Genomic DNA, 21245 nt, shown 5'->3' with positions numbered 1-21245 from the left:
AGTTTTTTCTGTTTAGCTACTGAGGATGCAGCCAAATAAAGACTGACACTCCAAACAGCAACAAGGGCCTCACGGTCTTTTATAAAGCTTTCCCAGTTACTCCTATTAAAGTCTGCTCTTGCCTTTCTAACCCTTAAAACAGCTCTTACAATGAAGATTGTTTAAAGAAAAGCATTATTCCCTTCCCCAACCAGTATTTGAAAATCCACTTGTTACTTGAATGCTCAAGGACATAAAAAGAACTATTAAAAAAAAGTGACTCAAGTTCAGTTTAGCTGACCATATTCACAAGTTACCAGAAAACTACTAGAATATAACCCCAAATTCCATTTTTGATTTGTTATCTGTAAGACAATGCTTGAACTTACAAAGAATAAGTATTGAATTTGAGGACTGAACTGGGGAAAACCAGTTATTGTGGGGAAACAAAAACAAAACAAACGAAAAAAAACCCACAACCCACTATCAAAGCTTCTTCAAGAAAACTCAATTACTATTCTTCCAGATCAAAAGATTTCCACTCATTACCTCCCTAAAGAAGGAATCACCCATTAATTTTCCTTTATAGAATCAATATGGAGGGGAAATATGAAAGGGAGAAATGTTTTAGAAAGTAGGACAAATCTACCATTACTGAGATTAATATTTATCCTTTGGGCCCACTCCTCTGATTCCAATCTGAGGTGATGAGGGCTAAAAGCAGCAGCAAGTTACCAATGAGTAAGAGGGAAGCTACCCATTTCTAGTTAGGGGAGGGGAGGCTGGAAAAAAAGAACCTTAACAACTAGAATGTAGTGTCAGTCAGCATAGCTGCCGAAATCTGTTACAGAGGTAAACCTAGCACAGCTAACTAAGAGAATTCAGATAACATAAACAAGCACCTTCAAAGTTAATGTCCCACTTCCTGAGCACTGCAAAATAAGACAGTGAATGCTATTGCCACTTCACCATAGGCACACTAGATAAAAAGAGAAGTTCAGCAGAGGGAGGTGCCAATGGCTGGCCACTATTGGCTTATAGCTACGACGCATCCTGACAACATTATCAAGCCTGACTATTGGGCACCTGTTTCCAGTTGAGTCACCAAAACAGTCCTCCATTTGCATGCATGATTTGAGGGGAAGACTAGAGTGTTTTAAATCATCAAAAGAGGAGGAAACAAAGGTAATTCAGAGCCTGTCTCACCTGGGGACACAGATCCTTCTGTCCAGCCTATTAAAAATAGAAAATATATTTTTCAACTTAATTTTTATTTTTAAAAGGGACCCTAAAAGAGAAGCCCAATCAAATGCACACAAGTTAACTAAAATACACGATTATCTCTAAAGTATGTGCATATATCACGATCAGAGATGTTAGTGCAGAGTAATGTCTTAAAGAGACAGTTACACACACATAAAATGGGAGGCTAAAGTTTAAAGAGAAATCCTCCCCAATCCTTACAAAACAAATCTTTGAAAAGCCCAGATGTTTCTAGGAATGTAAGACTTAAAAACCCCAAACAACATAAGTGCATGGTGGAAACACTGATAGGTCTTTTACTTACAAACACAAACCTTTTTTGTTAAAAATGGATATCTGAATAAAATCACTAAAGCACAGAAAATAATCCTTAACACCCTCATTACAATGTTTGCAACCATAAATTTAACCATCATGTAAGATAAAAATCCAACTGCTATTTATGTTCAAGTCCTGCAATTTTTGGCCATGTATTAAAAACTCCTTATTCATTCTTTAACACACAGTGCAACAATGAAATGACTCTCTGCCACTGGGTGTTTTTAAAAAATCAAAGTTAAGAATGTTCCTTAAAGTGTCTTCATAATTAAGAGTAAAAATAATTCCTTAAATAACCCTTGTCCTAGGAACACCTGCAAGAAAGCTATATTGTCTGAGAAATACATGCTGTCATCACTTAAAAGACAGAAAACAACAAGAGGAAGATATTGAGGAAGCAAATCTCAATTAAAAAGCAGGAAAAATGCAGAAATTAAATTTCACCATATTTTCAATTTATTATTATACCAGGATCCCTCTCTAACCTTTGCTCCTTTTAGTTCATGGTATCAGCATATGGAGGATCAAACTTGCAAATCTATTTCCTAACTACTTTCCTAAGGCATGTAAAATGTCTGTTTACCAATGGCACACAGGCCTCCTAAATGCAGGATTTCTCTAGGCTTGTTGAGTCTCAGTCTCTTGCTTTGAGAAACATGAGCAGTAAGCAGGGGGTCAGACTAAGACAAGAAAAGCCAACTCAATAGTATGGAAGCAGCATTTAACATACTTCCTATCCTGTCAGTAAGTGAAGAATAGTTAGGAAAAGTGTCCCCTAGTGAGCTGGTAGGCCTGGGGATAGGGGGCGCAGTGGTGTTCTATGTAGCAGCAGGAAACAGAGATGTACTTCACACCATATTTCTACAAAGAAACGGGAAGATTGGGGTATAAAAAGGAAAATGTTCTATAACAAATAACCACATGGTTCATGGGATCTGAATGTACATTTATAGCATAAAAAGAATTTCAATTCTCTGTTTTCATAAAGGAAATACCTCAACTCTCTGTGACTGAGTTTCACATTAACCGGAACTTTATTTGCTTAAAACCTAAAACATTGTCAGTTTGAGAAGAAACGCCCTGTGATGTGTAGATTCATCTTACCATTCAAATTCTAGGGTGTCTATTTTCTTTTTTTGATCCTTGGTAAAATTTTATCCAAAAAACAGGATACATATATATTTTTAAAACATGAACCATTAGAGAATGAAATATGAAATCAAGAGTGATTTCAGTTTTGGCGGCTCTTGTTTTTTTTTTTCTTTTCAGTTCCTTAAAGACTGTAGCAGGATAAAAGGATCACTGGCTCCGAGTCTCTTTGAGATACTAAGTGATGAGATAAAAAAGGAAAACCCACACCCCCAAATAAGGTCAGGTAAACCCAATCCCCAACCCCCACCCAGGTAAAAAATATGAGTACTTTTAGTAACAATTCAGAATTCATCTTTATATCCTACCTGCCTCATCAGTGGAAGTTTAGAGTCATGATTTTTTTAGACATTTATACTTATGCATATAGATATATAAACTCATATTAGATGACAACTGATTTTTTTAAAAAGTCCAGGCAGAGAAAGAAGCAATCATTTTTAACTAAAACCTCTCTATGTTTTTGATTACTGTTTAACTTGCTATTGTTTAGCAAAAAGCAAAGTTTCCAAAGTGTTCATCTCAAATCTTATTGCTTTACAACTGTGGTATACCTTCCATTAAAAATAAAAAGATGAAGCAGTCAATCCAGTGATTAAGTTGACATGGCTTTCATTGGGAAAGGGGGGTGGTGGCAAAGAGAAGCCCAATAGACAAAAGGTAACTTAAACACTTCAACAAACAATGGTTTTCTTAAAAAAGAGAGAGAGATAGAGAGAATGTTATTTTCAACAAATGGAAAAAAGCACTGAAAGCCCATGAGTCAAGCCATAGCCAAAACCATGTTCTATCTTAAGTAGGTTCTCTTTTTTTTCCCCCTCTTTTTTTCTTTTTTCTTTTTTTAATAAAATCTCTCCCCAAACCATTATCACTTTTAATCCTCCCCAGACTGGGCTTCATCTTCAGACCCTTCATCCCCAGATTTCTCAGGTGGGGGGCTTGCAGACGTCTTCTTTTCAGGAGGGCTCTCTGGTTCTTCGTCGTCTTCTTTGGGAGAAGGAGTCTTTTCCTTTGAGGCCTTTGAAGCTGTGGGGCGACCCACTTTCCCTTTGCCTTTCACTGGACTTGGTGTCACTGAAAGAAGAAAAACAATGTTTAGGGAAGAGAAAAAATGTCTTTCTGTAAGAATAAAATCTATAAACAACTCCAACCTATCTCAATTTCTAAACAAGTCCTGATATATTACTACAATATGTTGTAGTAAGTTCCAAATATTTTTAAAATTTATTTTTAACTGATATATAAAAATACAAAAATTGTGCATATTTTTATATGGTATAATGTGATGTTTCAATATACATATATGCTATGTAATGTTTAAACTTTTTTTTGGTGGTGGTACTGAAGATTGAGCTCAGGGCCTCACACATGCTGGGCAAGCATTCTACCACTAAGCTATCCCCCCATTTAAAAATTTTTCTTAATTTGGGACAGGGTCTTGATAAGTTTCTGAGGCTGGCTAGCATTTGTAATCCTTGTGCCTCAGCTTCCTGAGTAATTGGGATTACAGGTGCATGCCACTACACCCAGCTCCTCAAACAGTTATCTAATCATTTCTCTAATGGTATCAGTAATACCTTTAATAAAGAAATATGTTACAGAAAATGCACGTCATCCTTAGTGGCTTATCAAACTGTAAGTGTTCAAGATGGAAACTGTTTTTACGTTTAAAAAGCAGGACAAGAAGAGGGAAAGATATGACTTAATGTGCATAGAAGCTGAAGCAGTCAAACAATTTTTGGTAGTTCCATCATTCCCAACAGCAAGAAGTATTTTTTTTAGGAAAAGTTAAAAAAACCTCTAATTCTACATGGGGTGTGGTGGTTCACGCCTGTAATCCCAGCAACTCAGGAGGCTGAGGCAGGAGGATTCCATGTTTTAGGCCAGCCTCAGCAACTAAGCAAGGCCCTAAGTAACTCAGTGAGATCCTGTATCAAAATAAAAATTGAAAAAGGCTGGGGATGTGGCTCAGTAGTTAAGTGCTCATGTGTTCAATCTCTAGTACCAAAAAACGAAACCAAAACAAAACTCTAATTCTATTTGCGAGAATAAAACTACTTACACAAAAAGCAAATCTAGATTTCTGATTTAATTAACAAACTAGCTCCAACTAGGAAAATATCTGGCAGAAAACATCAGGACTTAGAGAAAATAAATTCATATTTTCAAGAGTGATTTTATTCTCATAGTACAGAGAATGAGGCAGAAACCAGAAATGAGAACTTGAATGCACTATTGTATGACAATTTCAAATCTTCAGACTGGATGTGGTGACTATGATATATATCAGTTGGAGAACAGGGCAGTTAAAAGGTATGCTGACACAGTATTCCTACTACTATATCTGAAACAAATAAGCCATTTCAAATTTTACTTATACCTGGAAGTAGATGAAGACAAAGTACTGGTTCTTAAAATTTTTTGAAAGTAGCAATTAAATTTCACATTTGCAGAACTTACCTGTAGCCTTTAGTCTGGGTTTGGGCATTTTCTTTTCTTTTCTCTCAGGTTTGGACTTCTTAACCATCTTTTTATTTTTCTTTTTTGAACTGCCATAGTCACTATCATCATCGTCTTCCATTAGGAAATCTTCGTCACTGCCTGAATCTTCTGAGAATAAAGAGAATTTCGACATCTAACTTAATGTAAACATTCTTCCAAATAAACAAAGGGAAAGACTGTGAAGAATGATCAGAGGATTTGGGAGTCAAACACTACTGGATTCTATTTGTAGTTGTTCTAACAATGTGATTGGAGTCATCACTGGCCCCATCTGTAAACCGACTTGGCATGTACCTCACATAAAGGTTACATGGCTGTTAAAGAGCTGCTTAGAGACAGAAGGGACAAAACAATCTAAATAAAAACTGAAACCGTAAAATAACTTTTGGTAGTTTTATCAGTCCCATGTAGGACTGGTTGAAACCAGGGAATCAAACTGAACTGACCTGGTACTTTGGGCCTGATATTGAATAAATCAAACAAGAAAATTACAGGTAAAACAAAAATTCATATCACTAATCTAAATAACCTGTGCAATATCTACACTTTGCTATTAATATTTATTTTTTTGGAGGGTGTCCTACATTCTGTACCAGGCTAAAACACATCTCAAATCACAACATGTAGTCATTACTTTAATACTTGTTCATTTTGTGTTCAAACCTGAACATCTTTAAGAAAAAGGACAACCATTACAAATAGTGAATAATAAGAATATCTGAATACTTAAAATATTAATGGGTCATCATCTCTTTTAACAGGGACTATCAACCTAATTTAAGGGGCTTTATGAAACATTTAGTATCTTAGAAAATGCCAAAATAACCAGTCATAGATGATAATAGTAACCAAACAACCAAAGGACACTAGGCAACTTCACATACTCTCCTGGAATGGTGCCTCATCTTCTTCTTCTTGTTCTTCTTCACTGCCCACATCTTCCATGAGCATCTCTCTCTGTTTAGAAGCTGCTTTAGATGCTGCCTGCCTTTGTTGACGTACATTTTTATGATCATCTTTTTCATCTTCACTGTCCTCTGCAATATGAAAGTTATCATGATGAAAGGATCAAATCATTTTTGCATATCAAAGATGACTGAAAGAGTCAACCTAGTGGCCAATATAGTATGTAAAGATGGCTTTATTTCTTTTGGTACTGAGGATTTAACCACTAAATTTACCACTTAGTGGGGCAATTTAACACTAAGCTATATCCCCATCCCTTATTATTTTTTGAGACAGGGTTTCACTAGATTGCTTAGGGCCTCACTAAATTACTGACACTGGCCTTGAACTTGCAATACTATTATCTCTGCTTCCTAAGCCACTGGGATTATAGGTGAGTGCCATAGCACCTGGCTTTATTTCATTCTAAAAAGGTAAATTCTATCCTTAAAAATTTCTGCAAAATATAAAAAGGAGGAGTTAAAGTTCACAAGGAAAGAACCTGAATAATTCTATATACCCAGGACATTTATAAAAATAACTTAAACATGTAGTTTTAAGCAAATAACAAAGCTGAATTAAAGAGTGAACACATTTCCTATAACATACTTTAAATTTGTATCACTATTTTGCCCTAAAAATCTCAATTACATTCAAACCTATGTTTTTAGAAAAGACAGAAAAATATTTTAAAGTATTTTTAAGAGGGGATGAATGTTTTCCAGTGATCTTAAGATATAAGACAAAAACCAATGTCAAATCATTACCCTTTACAATTTAGAGGGGCTAGAGGGAATCCTTTAAAAACATGTTTGTATCAATTAGCTAAAGTTTTAATTTAATTAAAAACTTTTTTTTTTTTTCAATACCCAGGGTGTTTGAGAATAAATTTGGTTTAGGGACAGTCTTAATTTGGTTAAGGTCCCTGGCTCTAGAATAAACTATGCTGTATTAGACTCTAGTATAGCCCTTTTAAGTTCTCTTATTCTACACTAAGGTTTAGCTGTCATTCTTCTGAAATACTCAGGGTCCTGTGAGCCTTGCCATGCTCAGTGTTCAAATCCTCACCGTCACTGCCAAGAACCTCATCTACAGACAACAGAGAAGAAAGCTGAGTTGGTAGACCCTAAAATAAATTCACCTATTCTTGATATTAGTACAGAGTTATGTATCTTGAAATGCTCAAAAAACTAATAAAGGTAAGATATTCAAGTTAGGATTCACAAGGCAAATGAATAAGTGTATGCTACATTATCTTAAGATCACCGGATAGTATAAAATGTTAAAATGATTTTTTTTCAATGTAGGCAGCCAAACAGCATACATATAGCAGGAAAATAAAACAGAGTGAATTTAGCAGAACCTTGTTTACCATCTAAATATCAGCTAAATAGCTGTCTAGTTAAAAGGAAAACCCAAGAAGACAAAGCAGGGATACAGGTCAAAACTAGTGTCTGGGAGCAATAAGGAAAAAAATCCTCAATTCTTTTAAAAGTTAAACTTAACATTTAGTACCAGCAATAAGTCATCAGGATTGAACATTAGTCCATGAAGATGCCTCATTAATTCTTACAAAAAGTTTTCTTTGTAGGTAGTTTCTTTCTTTCTTTCTTTTTTTTTCTCTCTCTCTTTTTTGTTTTTGTTCAGATACTGTGGATTGAACTCAGGGATGCTCTACCATTGCCACTGAGTTATTTCCCCTGATCTGTATTTTTTATTTTGAGGTAGGGTCTTGCTAAGTTGATGAGACTAGCCTTGAACTTGCCTTCCTCCTGCCTTAGCCTCCTGAGGTGCTAGAATTATAGATGTAAATCTAAAAAAAGTGGCACTGAAATTTAAGCCTTTTTGCTTTTCAACCTAGAATTGATAACTTCCTTTTTAATACCTTTATTTCACTTAGATTATACACATATATAAATTTAGTTTGAAGTCTTATCTGTTCACGTAGAATTTTTCAATATTGACTGTGCATAAGAATAATCTACAGATACTTAAAAACACACAGAAAGCCTCAACATTCCACCTATATTCATCATTTAGTTGAAAATCTTGGGGCACAACCCAGAGTGCCTGTTTTATAATAAGCCACCAGGACAGAATCATTATTAATTATTTGAAGTTAGAGACATCTTTGTAAGTCCAGTTTTTGCAGTAGTGCCTGATGTACAAAATTGCTTGTTAAAATGCCTAATGAACTTATCACATTGAAAATAGTTTACTACCTGCAGAATGAGAATCATCCTTCTTGGTCTTCACATCTTTTTCTTCTGAGTCCTCACTATAAAGTAAAGGAGAAAGGGTAAACACTTAAAGTCTTAGATCAAAGTCTAAATGACCACAGATCTCCGATGTCTGACTTGAGAAAAGCATGAAAATAAAATGTTCAAACAAATGCTGAACAGTAAAATTGCTTCTATTATTTCTTCATTTCACAGTGATGTTGGTGAATAAGCTTAATTTTATCTATTATGGAAAACAAATTGCTTTTAAAGACCCAAAGTAAAAAAGAAGGTGTCTCAGCACAGACCTGGTTCATAAGAAAAAGTATTTTCCATAGAGAAAGTACAAAAATACTAAATATAAAATGAAAATAAAACAATTTTGTTATTTACTAATAATTATTTTCTAATAACTTTTGCTTCAAATATTTCAGAAACCAAATGACTCAGGAGGTTGAGGCAGGATGATTGCAAGTTTGAAGCCAGACTCAGCAACTCAGTGAAATCCTGTATCAAAATAAAGCCAAAAAAAGGGATGAGAATGTAGCTTAGTGGTACAGTGCTCCTGGGTTCAACACCCAGTACTTAAAAAAAAAAAAAAAAAAAGAAGAAGAAGAAAGAAAGAAAGAAACATCAACAATGCCTGCTTTGTATCATGGAGAAAGTAAGAGTGAGCTTACAACCACTGTGCAAAAGAAGCTGAGGAGCTTCAAAGTTAAATGGAAAATTAAAAAAAAATATTTATTTATTTTTTTGGTGATACTAAGGCTTGAACCCAGGGCCTAGAATATGCTAGGCAAGTAAGCATTCCACCATTGAGCTATATCCCTAGCCTGGTCTCACTGCCCATGCTGACCTCAAACTTGGCAATCCTCTTGCTTCAGCCTCCCAAGTAGCTGGGATTACAGGAATGTCCCATAAAAATAACTTTTAAGGCTGAGGTTGTGGCTCAGTGATAGAATACTTGCCTAGCATGCATGAGGTACTGGGTTCAATCCTGGCACTACATAAAAAAATAAATAAAATAAAGGTATTAAGGTATTGTGTCCACCTACAACTAAAAACAAACAAACAAACAAACAAACAAAAAAAACCCAAAAAAACTTAATGAAAGCTGAACTTTTAAGTGAAGAATAATAGAAAAATCAACACAGCATTGCTCTAAGGGAATACACAAGGCATCTAATCCAATGGCAATAAAAATTCAGAGAGAATTCAGAGAGAATAATAAAATCAAATGGTTGCAATAAGAAAAGCTTTAGACTAGATATAATTACATTGATGAAACATTGTAACAGCAATAAGCAGTTCATTCCTAGGAGAAATATAAGTGAATATAATGAAAAATTGTTCTAAGTCGCATCCCTGGCCCTTTGGAACTCTGGAAGACTTCTCTTCCAATGGTATAATTTTATATTATTTTTTTCCTAAAAAACATATTTGGAAAAAAAACAACAACCCATAAAGCAAAATCAAAACAAACAAACAAAAACAAAACAAAACAAAAAACCCCTAGATATATGCATACATGCATACACACAAACACACACACCCTTCCTAGGGATTGAACTTATGGCCTTTAGAATGCTAGGCAAATGTTTTACCACTGAGCTACATCCCCAACTTTTTTTTTGTAGTTGTAATTGGACAGAATGCCTTTATTTTATTTGTTTTTATTTTTATGTGGTGCTGAGGATTGAACCCAGTACCTCACGCATGCTAGGCAAGCACTCTGCAGCTGATCTATAGCCCCATCCCCATCCCCATCCCCAACTCTTTTTAAATTTTATTTTGAGGGTCTTGCTAAGTTGCCCAGGATGGCCTAGAACTTGCGATCCACCTGCCTTAGACTTCCAAGAAGTTGGAATACAGGAGTGTGCCATCACATATGGCTAAATGTATAGGTTTAACAATAAGTTTAGGGCTCCAAGTTTCTTAGAAGAAATGAAAAATACTATGTAATTTCTTTGAACTGCTCATCTGTAGTAGAGTTACTTGGAAGTGGCATAGCCTAATGGCTGAAATATGGATTTTGGGTCCAACAGACAGGGTTTCAAAACCTGCTTGTTCATTTGCTGGGTAACCTTGGTTAAATCATCGAACCCATCTAAGTTAACATCACTTAACCTAACAGAGGTGTTAAGAGAATTAAATGATAATGTATATAAAGCATATAATAGAGCCTGACATTAATAGTCAAAGTGGTAGCTATCCTCACTCTCATTATTATCATCATCATAAAGGAAGTCTTGAAGTTATGCTGCACTGCATATGAGACTGTGTGTGAAAATCTTGGAAAACAAGCAAAAGTTACAAGATTCTGGCTTCATGAGGCAAAATTAGTTAAATTAAAACTCACTTAAACTCATTGTAAAACTAAGAGAAGAGAAGGCTTGGAGTGATAGAGTGTTTGCCTAATATGCACAAGGCACTGTGTTTGATCCCCAGCATGGGTGAGGATGGAGCCCACAACAATGATTAAGTTATTTAAACAAAAGAGAATTGAGTATGAGACAGTAAAACTCTACTTAAGATTCTATAAGCTTTAGTTAATTTGACCAGTGATTTGTGACTGAATGAGAGGTCACTTGATATTTGCTATCACTACAATGAAAATGTCAATACTAATTTTAGTAACCAAGTATACTCTAAAGCAGTCTTTATGCTTATGTTGAGGTTTGAGGCAGCAGCAGAGGCATTCTTAGGAAATTCAAATATTTACTTTTTAGTTATAGTTGACACAATACCTTTATTTTCTTTCTTTATTTTTATGTGGTGCTGAGGATTGAACCCAGGGCCTCACACATGCTAGGCAAGTGCTCTACTGCTGAACCACAACCCCAGCCCCCACCAGCACCCCCATTGCTACCCTTCATTCCCCTTTGTCTAATCCAATGAACTTCTATTCTTCCCTCCCCTTCTCTTGTGTTTTTTTTTTTTGGGGGGGGGGAGGGGCAGGAGTGCCAGGGATTGAACCCAGGGGTGCTTAACCACTGAGCCACATCCCTGGCCCTTTTTGTATTTTATTTAGAGACAGAGTCTCACTAAATTGCTTAAGGCCCTGCCTTTGCTGAGGCTGGCTTTGAACTGGTGATCTTCCTGCCTCAGCCTCCCCAACTGCTGGGATTATAGGCATGCACCACTGCAGCCAGCTTATTGTGTTTTTTCTTTTGAATTATTTATTTATATTGTATCAGGGATTGAACTCAGAGGCCCTTAACCATTGAGGCTCATCCCCAGCCCTTTTTTATTTAGAGACAGGATCTCACTGAATTGCTTAGCACCTCGCTGCTGCTGAGGCTGGTTTGACTCACCTTTCTCCTGCCTCAGCCTCCCTAGACACTGCAATTATAGGCGTGCACCACTGTGCCCTACTTTTTATTTTGACACAGGTTCTCACTAAATTGCTGAGTCTAGCTTCAAACCTGTGGTCTTCCTGCCTCAGCCTCCTGAGCTGCTGGGATTATAGGTATGTGCCATCAAGCCTGGCTGATCACTTCGGATTTAAGGTTGAATCTGATCAAGCCTCATGACTCAACTCTAGACCTAGAGCATGACCTGAGATAATGAAATATGCAAAACACTAAGTAGACAGTAAGAACTCTCCAAAAAATATAAGGAGATTTCACCAACTTAAAGATCAAAGACTGCCCTCATTTCAGAGTGACAGCATCAGCAAGAATAGAAAAACAATGCCTCTTACCTATCTTCCTGTGAATTCTTTCCAGATCGCCTCTTATTTTTAGCTTCTCGAGGAGATGATCGAATTTTCTTAGCAGGAGGACCTGAATCTCTTCCATAATCTTCATCTAAACAGAGCATTTTTTCAAATTCATTTAACTATATTATGTTTACACGTTAAAAGCACCAACTTATATTTACTGACAATAATTATCTCATGTTACTTAAATGGCAAACAGAGGATTTTCCAAATATTTTCTTTTATTTAAAAAAATTTTCCAACCTAGTTTTATTACATTAATTCCATTTTTGTATATTACCCTCTAGTCCTCATATATACATATTTTATATACCTATAGCCAAATCTCATCATTTTATATCATTCCATGATTTTCCCATCATCAACATCTTCATATTTATTTGAATATTATTATAATAATAAGGTTATGTCAAAAGCATTTTAGAAAGTAAAAAACTTAGAATTCTACAGTCCTAACATAATTACTGTTATAAAGCAAATTACTTGTAAACTAAAATATTAAACACATATAATGTATTCTGGGTACTCTAGCACTTCAGAAAAATAGCTCTAACTTCAAAAGCCTTATACATTACAGAAAATTGTCCTACATCAAAAGGTGATTATTTCCAAAACTATGTACTACACCATTTTACATGTAATGGCAAGAAGGTGGAAGTAGTCTGGAGCTTCAGCAATTATTAAGTGACTGGATATATTATAAATTCCATGATGAACTATCATACCATTTAGAGGAATTTTTCAAATAACCTTTAATAAAATTTGAAACATGCTTTTAAGTATGAGTGAGATAGGGGCAAAGACCAAGACCTCAACTCCATTCCTACTCTCCCCCCTCCCAGGGATTGAACTTAGGGGGCACTTGACCACTGGCCATATCCCCAGCCCCATTTTTATTTTATTTAGACACAGTGTCTCACTGAGTTGCTCAGTGCCTAGCTGTTGCTGAGACTGGCTTTGAACTCGCAATCCTCCTGCCTCAGTCTCCTGAGCTGCTGGGATTACAGCTGTGTGCATCCGTGCCTAGCTGTATTGGCCATTTCTTCATCCACTTCTTAAAATTTGGTTCTTGCTTGCAATTATTCTCTCCTGCAACACTAATTATGTGGGTAGCAAGGAGTCCTTTTCCACTCCATGTGGGACAGAGTTCAGGGTTAGAATGTTACCATCCCCCAGGAGAATCCATCATGCAGCACTTCAAGAATTTAATGTCCACTCCTGCTGGGGATGGAGGTACAATCTTAAAATCCCAGCAACTCAGGAGGCTGAGGAGGAGAATGGCAAGTTCAAGGCCAACCTCATCAACTTAGCCAGACCCTAAGCAAGTTAGCAAGACCCTGTCTCTAAATAAAATACATTTTAAAGGGGTGGAGATGTAGCTTCAATTCCATTTTTAAAAGGTTAAAAAAAAAAAAAAAAAAAGACCAGGAATTAACAAAAAGGTTGAAATACTATTTGCTAGCTAATGGGTCTGGAATATTCTCTCTGCCTCAGTTTCCCTAACTATAAAATGAGAATAGTAATAGCACATCTCATATTAATGGGACTGTTCTAAGGAATAAATTATTAATACGAACATTTAGAGCAAAATTCCTGGAGCAAAAGGCAGCATTTGGTATTTAGTTTTTACTCCTTTGTATATCTTTTTTTTAAATATTATTTTTTAGTTGTTGATGGATCTTTATTAATTTATTCATATGTGGTGCTGACAATTGAACTCAGTGCCTCACACATGCTAGGCAAGTGCTCTGCCTCTGAGCCACAACCCTAGCCCTCTTTTGTATCTTTCTGCACTTTTTAAAGTTTTCCCAAGGAGGGGAAGGGTAGAAGAGTGGGAAGGAAGGAAGGAAGAAAGGAGGGAAGGAAGGAAGAGGGAAGGAAATACTATGATGAATTAGTTAATAAATCAAAGTTGTTACACAAAATGGAATCCCATTTTAGTTACTTTATTATGTAAAAACCTTAACCCTGCCCTCCAATATAAGACACAGGTTTTACTCTGATAATAGCCAAAATTTTTTGAGACAGCGTTTCACTATGTTGTCTAGTTTGGCCTCAAACTAGGGCTCAAGTGATCCTCCTGCTTTAGTCTCTAAAGTAGTTGGGACTACAAACAGGCTACTGTACCTGGCTAGCAGGAGATATTTTAAGTAATAAATACTATATTGGAATTATAGGACATTTAACTTTAGGACTCAAAAACCATGTGAGAAAAAAAATTAAGTGTTTATTATCTATGACTTACAAGAAAGCTAATTCCCATACAAATTCAACTTTTATTTTGGATAACACAAATAATTTGGATAAATATTCTAAAAATAAAAAATAAAACTTATTTTACCAGGAAGGGTGGCACATGCCTTAATCCAAGTTGACTCAGAGGAGGCTGAAGTAGGGAGACTACAAGTTTGAGGCCAGCCTCAACAACTTAACGAAACCCTTTCTCAAAATAAAAATGCTGGGGGATGTAGCTGAGTGGTAAAGTGGCCTAAGTTCAATCCCTAGTACTGCAAAATGAACAAATAAAATTTATTACTAAAATATGATATATTAGCTGCCAACTCTTCCACTAGTCAGTCCAACATAAAATTTGTTGAAATCACAAAACATACCTGCATCATCAGATTCCTGAAACTGTGAGTAATCAACAACCTTCCTGTTTCTGTAGAAAGAAGAGAATAATTAACATCATATATATGCAAAACTTTTACAAGATATCAGAAAGTACACTTTTATTTCATACACAGAATTAGAATAGCTCTCTGAAAATTATTTAACAGTTCCATATTTTAGCCAATATACTTCATATTTTTTTAAAAAATATTTATTTTTTAGTTGTAGGTGGACATAATACCTTTATTTTTATGTGGTGCTGAGGATCGAACCCAGTGCCTCATGCACCTTAGGTGAGTGCTCTATCTCTGAGCCACAACCCCAGCCCTTCACATTTTGTTATAGGAAAATGCAGCTTAATTCAAAATATTTCAAATTATTCTTTTTTACTGCTCATCTCAGTGACAGTTCAAATGCCATAAAACTACCTTCCCAAAACACACGTCAGCAAAATAAACTAACTCACCATACCTTCATTATACAGATACCATATTTGCAAGGCAAAATTGTAAATTTTTATTCTTACTGCTATACACATGTATAGTTCATAAACAAAATTACTGCTAAACTTTGTTTTCAAGGCAACAGCAATTTTTAGACATAATATAGTTACAGTAAAACAAAAAATATAACACTAAATTAAATGTTATACATGAGAAGGAGACTAAAGCTTACTGGTTTAGTCAAAAGAAGTTTTTTATTAAAGGGTATATCATTAAAATTTTTTTTTTTAGTTGTAGATGGACACAATCTTTTTAAAAAAAATTTACATTTGACAATTCCCACACCTAAACAAAAGTGACAATGTAATAAACATACTGGTTGATTCTGTTCTCTTCAGACTGTTTAATGTCCACAAACTGTTTTTTAAGTCGCCTTTTTTTGAATTTTTCCAGTGCTTTGTCATTATTTTCTCATCTTCCCTGACACTTGGTGCAGTATCACTTGACTTGGTCTGTGACTGAGTCATACTCAGAAGTGGAACCACTGGATGGGGCACTCTTCCTTGTGGTAGCTTATCATTTCTCCATTGGAGAGCTGTTTGCACAGTACTTGGGTTCACTTGAGTTAATGGGAAGGTCTGCAGGGGATGCTTCCATCTCTGCTTTGGCCTTGGAACATTTTCTTCTTCTTTGAGGTCTTCGCTTTCTTTTCCTTGGGTGTTCCCAAGGTGATGTTATCATGGTTATGATTATTGGATGCATTCTCTCCATTTTTAGTGTTGCATTGTGGCTGGGACCTCGTTATTCAGTTTTCTTGCCTGTGTGATAATCTCATTCTTGGACTTATCCTGGCCAGTTTTGCCACTTTGCAATGGGGTCACACTCTCTTGATGTGCTTCAAAAAATTTCAACATGAATTGTCTGTCCTGGTTCTCTACTAGCTATGCCATCTGACTCAACTTGAATCTTCTCATTGCCCTGCTCCTAGCTCCAAATCAGAGCTGTCTGGATACAGTGTACCACTCACCTTTTCTGGGCATCAACCATCTCTCCTTCATTCAAACTTCTCAAAATATTCATCCAATTCCTTCAGGATTTCCCTTGGTCACTTACAACTTCTGGCCACTTGTGCTGCACCCTTAGATCAGCAGAGAGGTTTCTGGGACCTTTGGCGGGTCACCAGACAGGGCTGGCTTCCAGAGCTGCTGCCCCGGGTGCCAGCCTCAAACTAATCTTAATTTTTGCTTTCTTACTAAATCTAAATTTGAAATTCCTCCTTTAGAAATATTAGCAAGCTTCCATGTTAGAAACCATACAGACCAGCTTCCAAAAGGGTCTTAGATAAAAGATGCACATATAAGTGAATCAAGGTATTAAAAGGATATTCCAGGTTGTATAGAATAGGACATCACTTAAGATCCAAAGACAGTGAGTATAAGCACTGGTTATTTAGTATTATCATAATATGTAAGGATGGTTTGGGTGTGAGGATTTTCAAAACACACGTGGGGCTTAGCTGTAGAAAGAGGTATTAGTCATATCAGTTTTAGAGAGAGAAATAAAGATCTAGAGGAATTTTGCTTTGTTTTTCTTTCTTTTATCAAAAGCATGAAATATGCTCCAACTAAATGTCTATTAAGCCTTGAGACTCTCTTACTTGGCCCCCTCCGAGTGCTATTTTCCCTTCACTTCAATAAATCTGTACTTTGCCTGTTTTAAAAAAAAAGTCTATTAATTCCACTTATATGAGGGACCTACAGTAGTCATATTCACAGAGGCAAAAAGTAGAATGGTGGTTGCAAGGGGCTAGAAGAGGGGGCATGAGTAGTTAGGATATACTTTCCACTATTAAACTGTACATTAAATGGTCAAGATGGTAAATATCATATTAAATAGGTTTTATCCAAATGAAAATGTAACTATTAAAACTATTTTAAAAAGTATTTGGGGGCTAGTATGGAAATGCCCACTGTGCTCTGGAAAAATGATTATTTTTAATGACAAATGCCATGAAAAATAGTATTATGATTACAATGCAGAGAGGCATCTTCTGTATTATTTACAAAACAAACAAAAAAGGACATGGAAACGAGGAAAGGAAAATACCCAGAAGAGGGACGATTTAAAAACAAAACTTTTTATTTAACAAGTTCATGAAATAAACCAACAGCAGGTAGATTTATCTATTTTTTGTAATCTAGGGATTGAACCCAGGCCCCACATAAGCTCTATCCTTGAGTTATACTCTGAACCCCAGAAGAGGAAGTTTGAAATCTTAATCCCTAATAATTGGACTCTAGGTTCCAAACTTGTAGGCATAATTTTAGTTTATCTCGTACTTGTGATATGGCAACAAAAATATCACTCAATTTCTGAGTGTCAAGTAGCCATAAACAAATCCCGAGACTACTTTATGTATGCTACCAGAATAGAAAAGGATGCATCATATGAATATAAACTGAACACATTCCTTGCAAGAGAAAACATGTTAGCTACATTACAGCATTCATTGACATGAAAAGGAGTAGTCATGTTTTCTTCATCATCTGAGCTTCTTGGAAGTAACAATCATGTCTGGATATCCACATTTATGGCAAAGGGCAAGGTAAAAAGTTTGCTTTTAGGTCAAATTTGAGAGCTCTGTTAAAGCTTATTTTTCTGTTTTATAGAATAATATCCAATATCCTTTAAGTCTTGAGATCTCATCCCTTGCCACTTGACAATCAAGCAACCTAGAAGTTCCTCCAATCCTATGGTTTCTTACCACTTGCTCCTGTTGCTTTGTCCCAGAAGGCTGTGCAGGTTACTCCCATTCAAATCCAACTTGACCTCTCAACACCCTTAATCCTTTGATACTATGTAATTTGTTAAAACTTCTGTCTTACTGAACTTAAACTTCTTGTGGGCAGGGGTTGTCTCTTCTTCATCAGGAACACCAAATTCAAGCAATGTATTTTTAAAAAATATTTTTATTAGTTGTTGATGGGAATTTATTTATTTATTTATATGCAGTGCTGAGAATCAACCCAGTACCTCACACATGCTAGGCAAGGGCTCCACCACTAAGCCACCAACACAGCCCCTTAAGCAAGGTATTTGATGTGTAAATGGATTTAGCATCTGCAAAGGGTTAGGGCGGGAAAAGGCATCAGTAGAGAGGAAGTTTGCAAGACTGTCATTTTCAGCCTATCAGGCATTTGACTAACAATGCCTTTCAAGACAAAACTATTTCCTTCCTATGAAATAACTTGTTTCTTTAATAAATTTTCAAATTCAAGGCTAGCCTGGGAAACTTGGTGAGATCCTGTCTCAAAAACACAAAAAGGGCCGTGATGTAGCTCAGTGGTAACACACCCAAATTAAATCTCCAATGTGGCAAAAAGAAAAAAAGGAAAAATCCCACACACAAAAACAACTTAGTTGAAGTCTATTATTAAGTATATTTTCTCTATTCTAATTTTCAAAGAGAACTACAGAAATTCTACGCAGACAATACTGAGAAATAAGAAAGTTTCAAAACTGAATCAAAAGATGATCCCTTCCTTTAAAACCACCATTATTTAAACTTTTTTTTTTTTTAAAGAAAGAGTGAGAGAGAGTGAGAAAGAAGGGAGAGAGAGAGAATTTTAATATTTATTTTTTTAGTATTTGGCGGACACAACATCTTTTATGTATATGGTGCTGAGGACTGAACCCGGGCCGCACGCATGCCAGGCGAGCACGATACCGCTTGAGCCACATCCCCAGCCCCCATTATTTAAACTTTTAAATGATCTGAAAACAGCCAGAATTTTGAGAATTATGTTATTTGGACCTGAATTGTTATTTGAACACTACATCATGTTCAATCACAAGAATAGGATCCTAAAAAGTTATACTCCATGGGTATGTATGTCAAAATATACTCTATTGTCATGTATAGCTAAAAATAACAAGTTTTTTTTTAAATTATGTCATTGTCATAAAAACTATTAAAATAGAGTAAAGGGGCTGGGGTTGTGGCTCAGCAGTAAAACATGCAAGGCCTAAAACATGCAAGGCCCTGGATTCAATCCTCACCACCACATAAAAATAAATAAATAAAGGTATTATATCCAACTACAACTAAAAAATAATAAAACAAAACAAACAAATAGAAAAAACAGAGGAAAGCAAAATATGAGTATAGGAATGGAGTCTTATTAAGGGTAACTAGCCAAACCAAATTAAACTAATAAAAAATTGATAAAAAGGAAAGGATTATTTAGGTAAATGATCTATGGTAACAAGGGCCATTCATAATGACTAGTTATATTGACTTATAATAATAATTTGGTTGATTTCTCAAACTATATCCTGCCTTTTAAAGATACCTAAAAAAAAAAAAATACCAATTCTACTAAAGTCAGTCCTTTAAATGTGGGTTCCACATCTGCAGATTTAATGATGGAGTAAAAACATTCAGTGTTTAAAAAAAAAAGTGTATATTTTTCTTTGTCATTATTCCCTAAGCAATACAGTATAACAACTACTTTTGCGTGTGTGTGTGTGTGTGTGTGTGTGTGTGTGTGTGGTGCTGGGGATTGAACCCAGGGACTTAACGAATGTCAGGCAAGTGCTCTACCAATGGGTTATACCTCAGACCCAGTATAACAACTATTAACACAGCATTTACAGTATACAGACATCACAAGTATCTAAAGATGACTTTAAAACATTCAGAAGAATATGCATAGGTTACATGCAAAGATACCATTTTATATAAGGGATTTGAGTATTCAGAGATTTTCTAGCCTAAACAGAAATAACATTAGTCCCTCCAATTATTATTATTTAAATTCAAACCAAAGCTAAACTAATTCTCCAGTGTATAATGGATAATAACTAGAACTTAGAGGCCCATATTGTAAAATTACAATTTATCAGAGAGGTCAAAAACAAATTTCCAAACTGGATTTAAATCCTGACTTTGCCACTTACTAGTGGTATGTCCCCAAGGAAGTGCTTTCTCCTCAATGAACTTCAGTTTTTCTTCACATTTAAAACAGGAGTACCTCTCAAGATTGTTCTAAGAATAAGCGAGTGTTGGGTAGATTATTCTCCAATTAATATCAGCTACTATTTCTTACATGTCCCTATTTTTTTTTAAGATGTTGATGACCCTTTATTTTATTCATTTATCCATGTGGTGTGCTAAGAATTGAACCCAGTGCCTCACACATGCCAGGCAAGTACTCTACCAATTAGCCACAATACCAGCCCTACATCTCCCTATTTTTATACTACGTGATTTTTAACTTTATGGCAAAGTTTTCAGGTTACCATTTAGATCCAATCAGGCTGGGGATATAGCTTGGTTGGTAGAGTGCTTGCCTTGCATGCATAAGGCCCTAGGTTCAATTCCCAGCACTACAAACAAAAAAACCCCACCATTTAGATCCAAGAAAGCAGCAAGTAATAGCATTTTAAAACCATCAAATGGGTTATAACAATTCCCAATACTCAAATCAACATGAGTTCCATTTAAACTAGTCTCAAAGTTTGCGCCAGAAAGAAAACTGCAACCCAACAAGGAAAACAATACAAAATCTAGAACATAAAAGCTTTATTTAAAAAAATTTTTTGATTTTTTGAGGTCCTGAGATTGAACCCAGGAGCCCTCTGCCAGAGCTATATCCCCAGCCCTTTTTTATCTTTTATTTAGGTATAGGATCTTTCTGAGTTGCTTTTAGGACCTCGTTAAGTTGCTGAGTTTGGCTATGAATTCATGATCCTCCAGCCTCAGCTTCCCGGGCCACTAGGATTACAGGTGTACACCAATGTGCATGGTTGGCCTTCAATTTGTGACCTTCCTGCCTCAGTGTCCAGAGTCGCTGGGATTCAAAATGTTGCATTACAATGCCTGGCAGAAACACAAAAACTGTATGTATGTATGTATGTATGTATGAATGAAAGTATGCATTTATTTATTTATTTATTTATTTTTGGTACCATGAATTTGGTACCAAGTTTGCCTAACCACTGAGCCACATCCCTGACCCTTTAAAAACTGTTCTTGAATTTTTGAGATAGGTTCTTGCTAAAATTACTGAGACTGACCTTGAACTTGCAATC

The 21245-nt window shown here is 35.7% G+C and overlaps 1 protein-coding gene and 1 pseudogene across 2 annotated transcripts in view; both read right to left on the bottom strand.

The window, feature by feature from the left end:
* Window positions 1-1993: 1993 nt before the first annotated feature.
* The window catches only part of Nucks1 (nuclear casein kinase and cyclin dependent kinase substrate 1), a 29901-nt gene continuing 10649 nt past the window's right edge, over window positions 1994-21245 (bottom strand). Inside the window, exons 2-7 of one of the 2 annotated variants that reach the window (XM_076872867.2) lie at window positions 14709-14758; window positions 12079-12184; window positions 8379-8434; window positions 6096-6248; window positions 5170-5319; window positions 1994-3783 (exon numbers count right to left, since the gene is read on the bottom strand). In XM_076872867.2, coding sequence (XP_076728982.1) covers window positions 3584-3783; window positions 5170-5319; window positions 6096-6248; window positions 8379-8434; window positions 12079-12184; window positions 14709-14758 — 715 coding nt within the window. In that variant the 3' untranslated portion in view covers window positions 1994-3583. The remainder of the gene's footprint in view (window positions 3784-5169; window positions 5320-6095; window positions 6249-8378; window positions 8435-12078; window positions 12185-14708; window positions 14759-21245) is intronic. The other variant, XM_076872868.2, reaches the window with a different exon arrangement.
* LOC143379501 (inhibitor of growth protein 1 pseudogene) lies at window positions 15498-16102 on the bottom strand (annotated as a pseudogene).

This window comes from Callospermophilus lateralis, chromosome 13, assembly GCF_048772815.1.
Source record: "Callospermophilus lateralis isolate mCalLat2 chromosome 13, mCalLat2.hap1, whole genome shotgun sequence".
In the NCBI taxonomy this organism is placed as follows: domain Eukaryota; kingdom Metazoa; phylum Chordata; class Mammalia; order Rodentia; family Sciuridae; genus Callospermophilus; species Callospermophilus lateralis.
The sequence above is the reverse complement of the archived record's forward strand: the minus strand, read 5'-3'. Positions and strand labels throughout refer to the sequence as shown.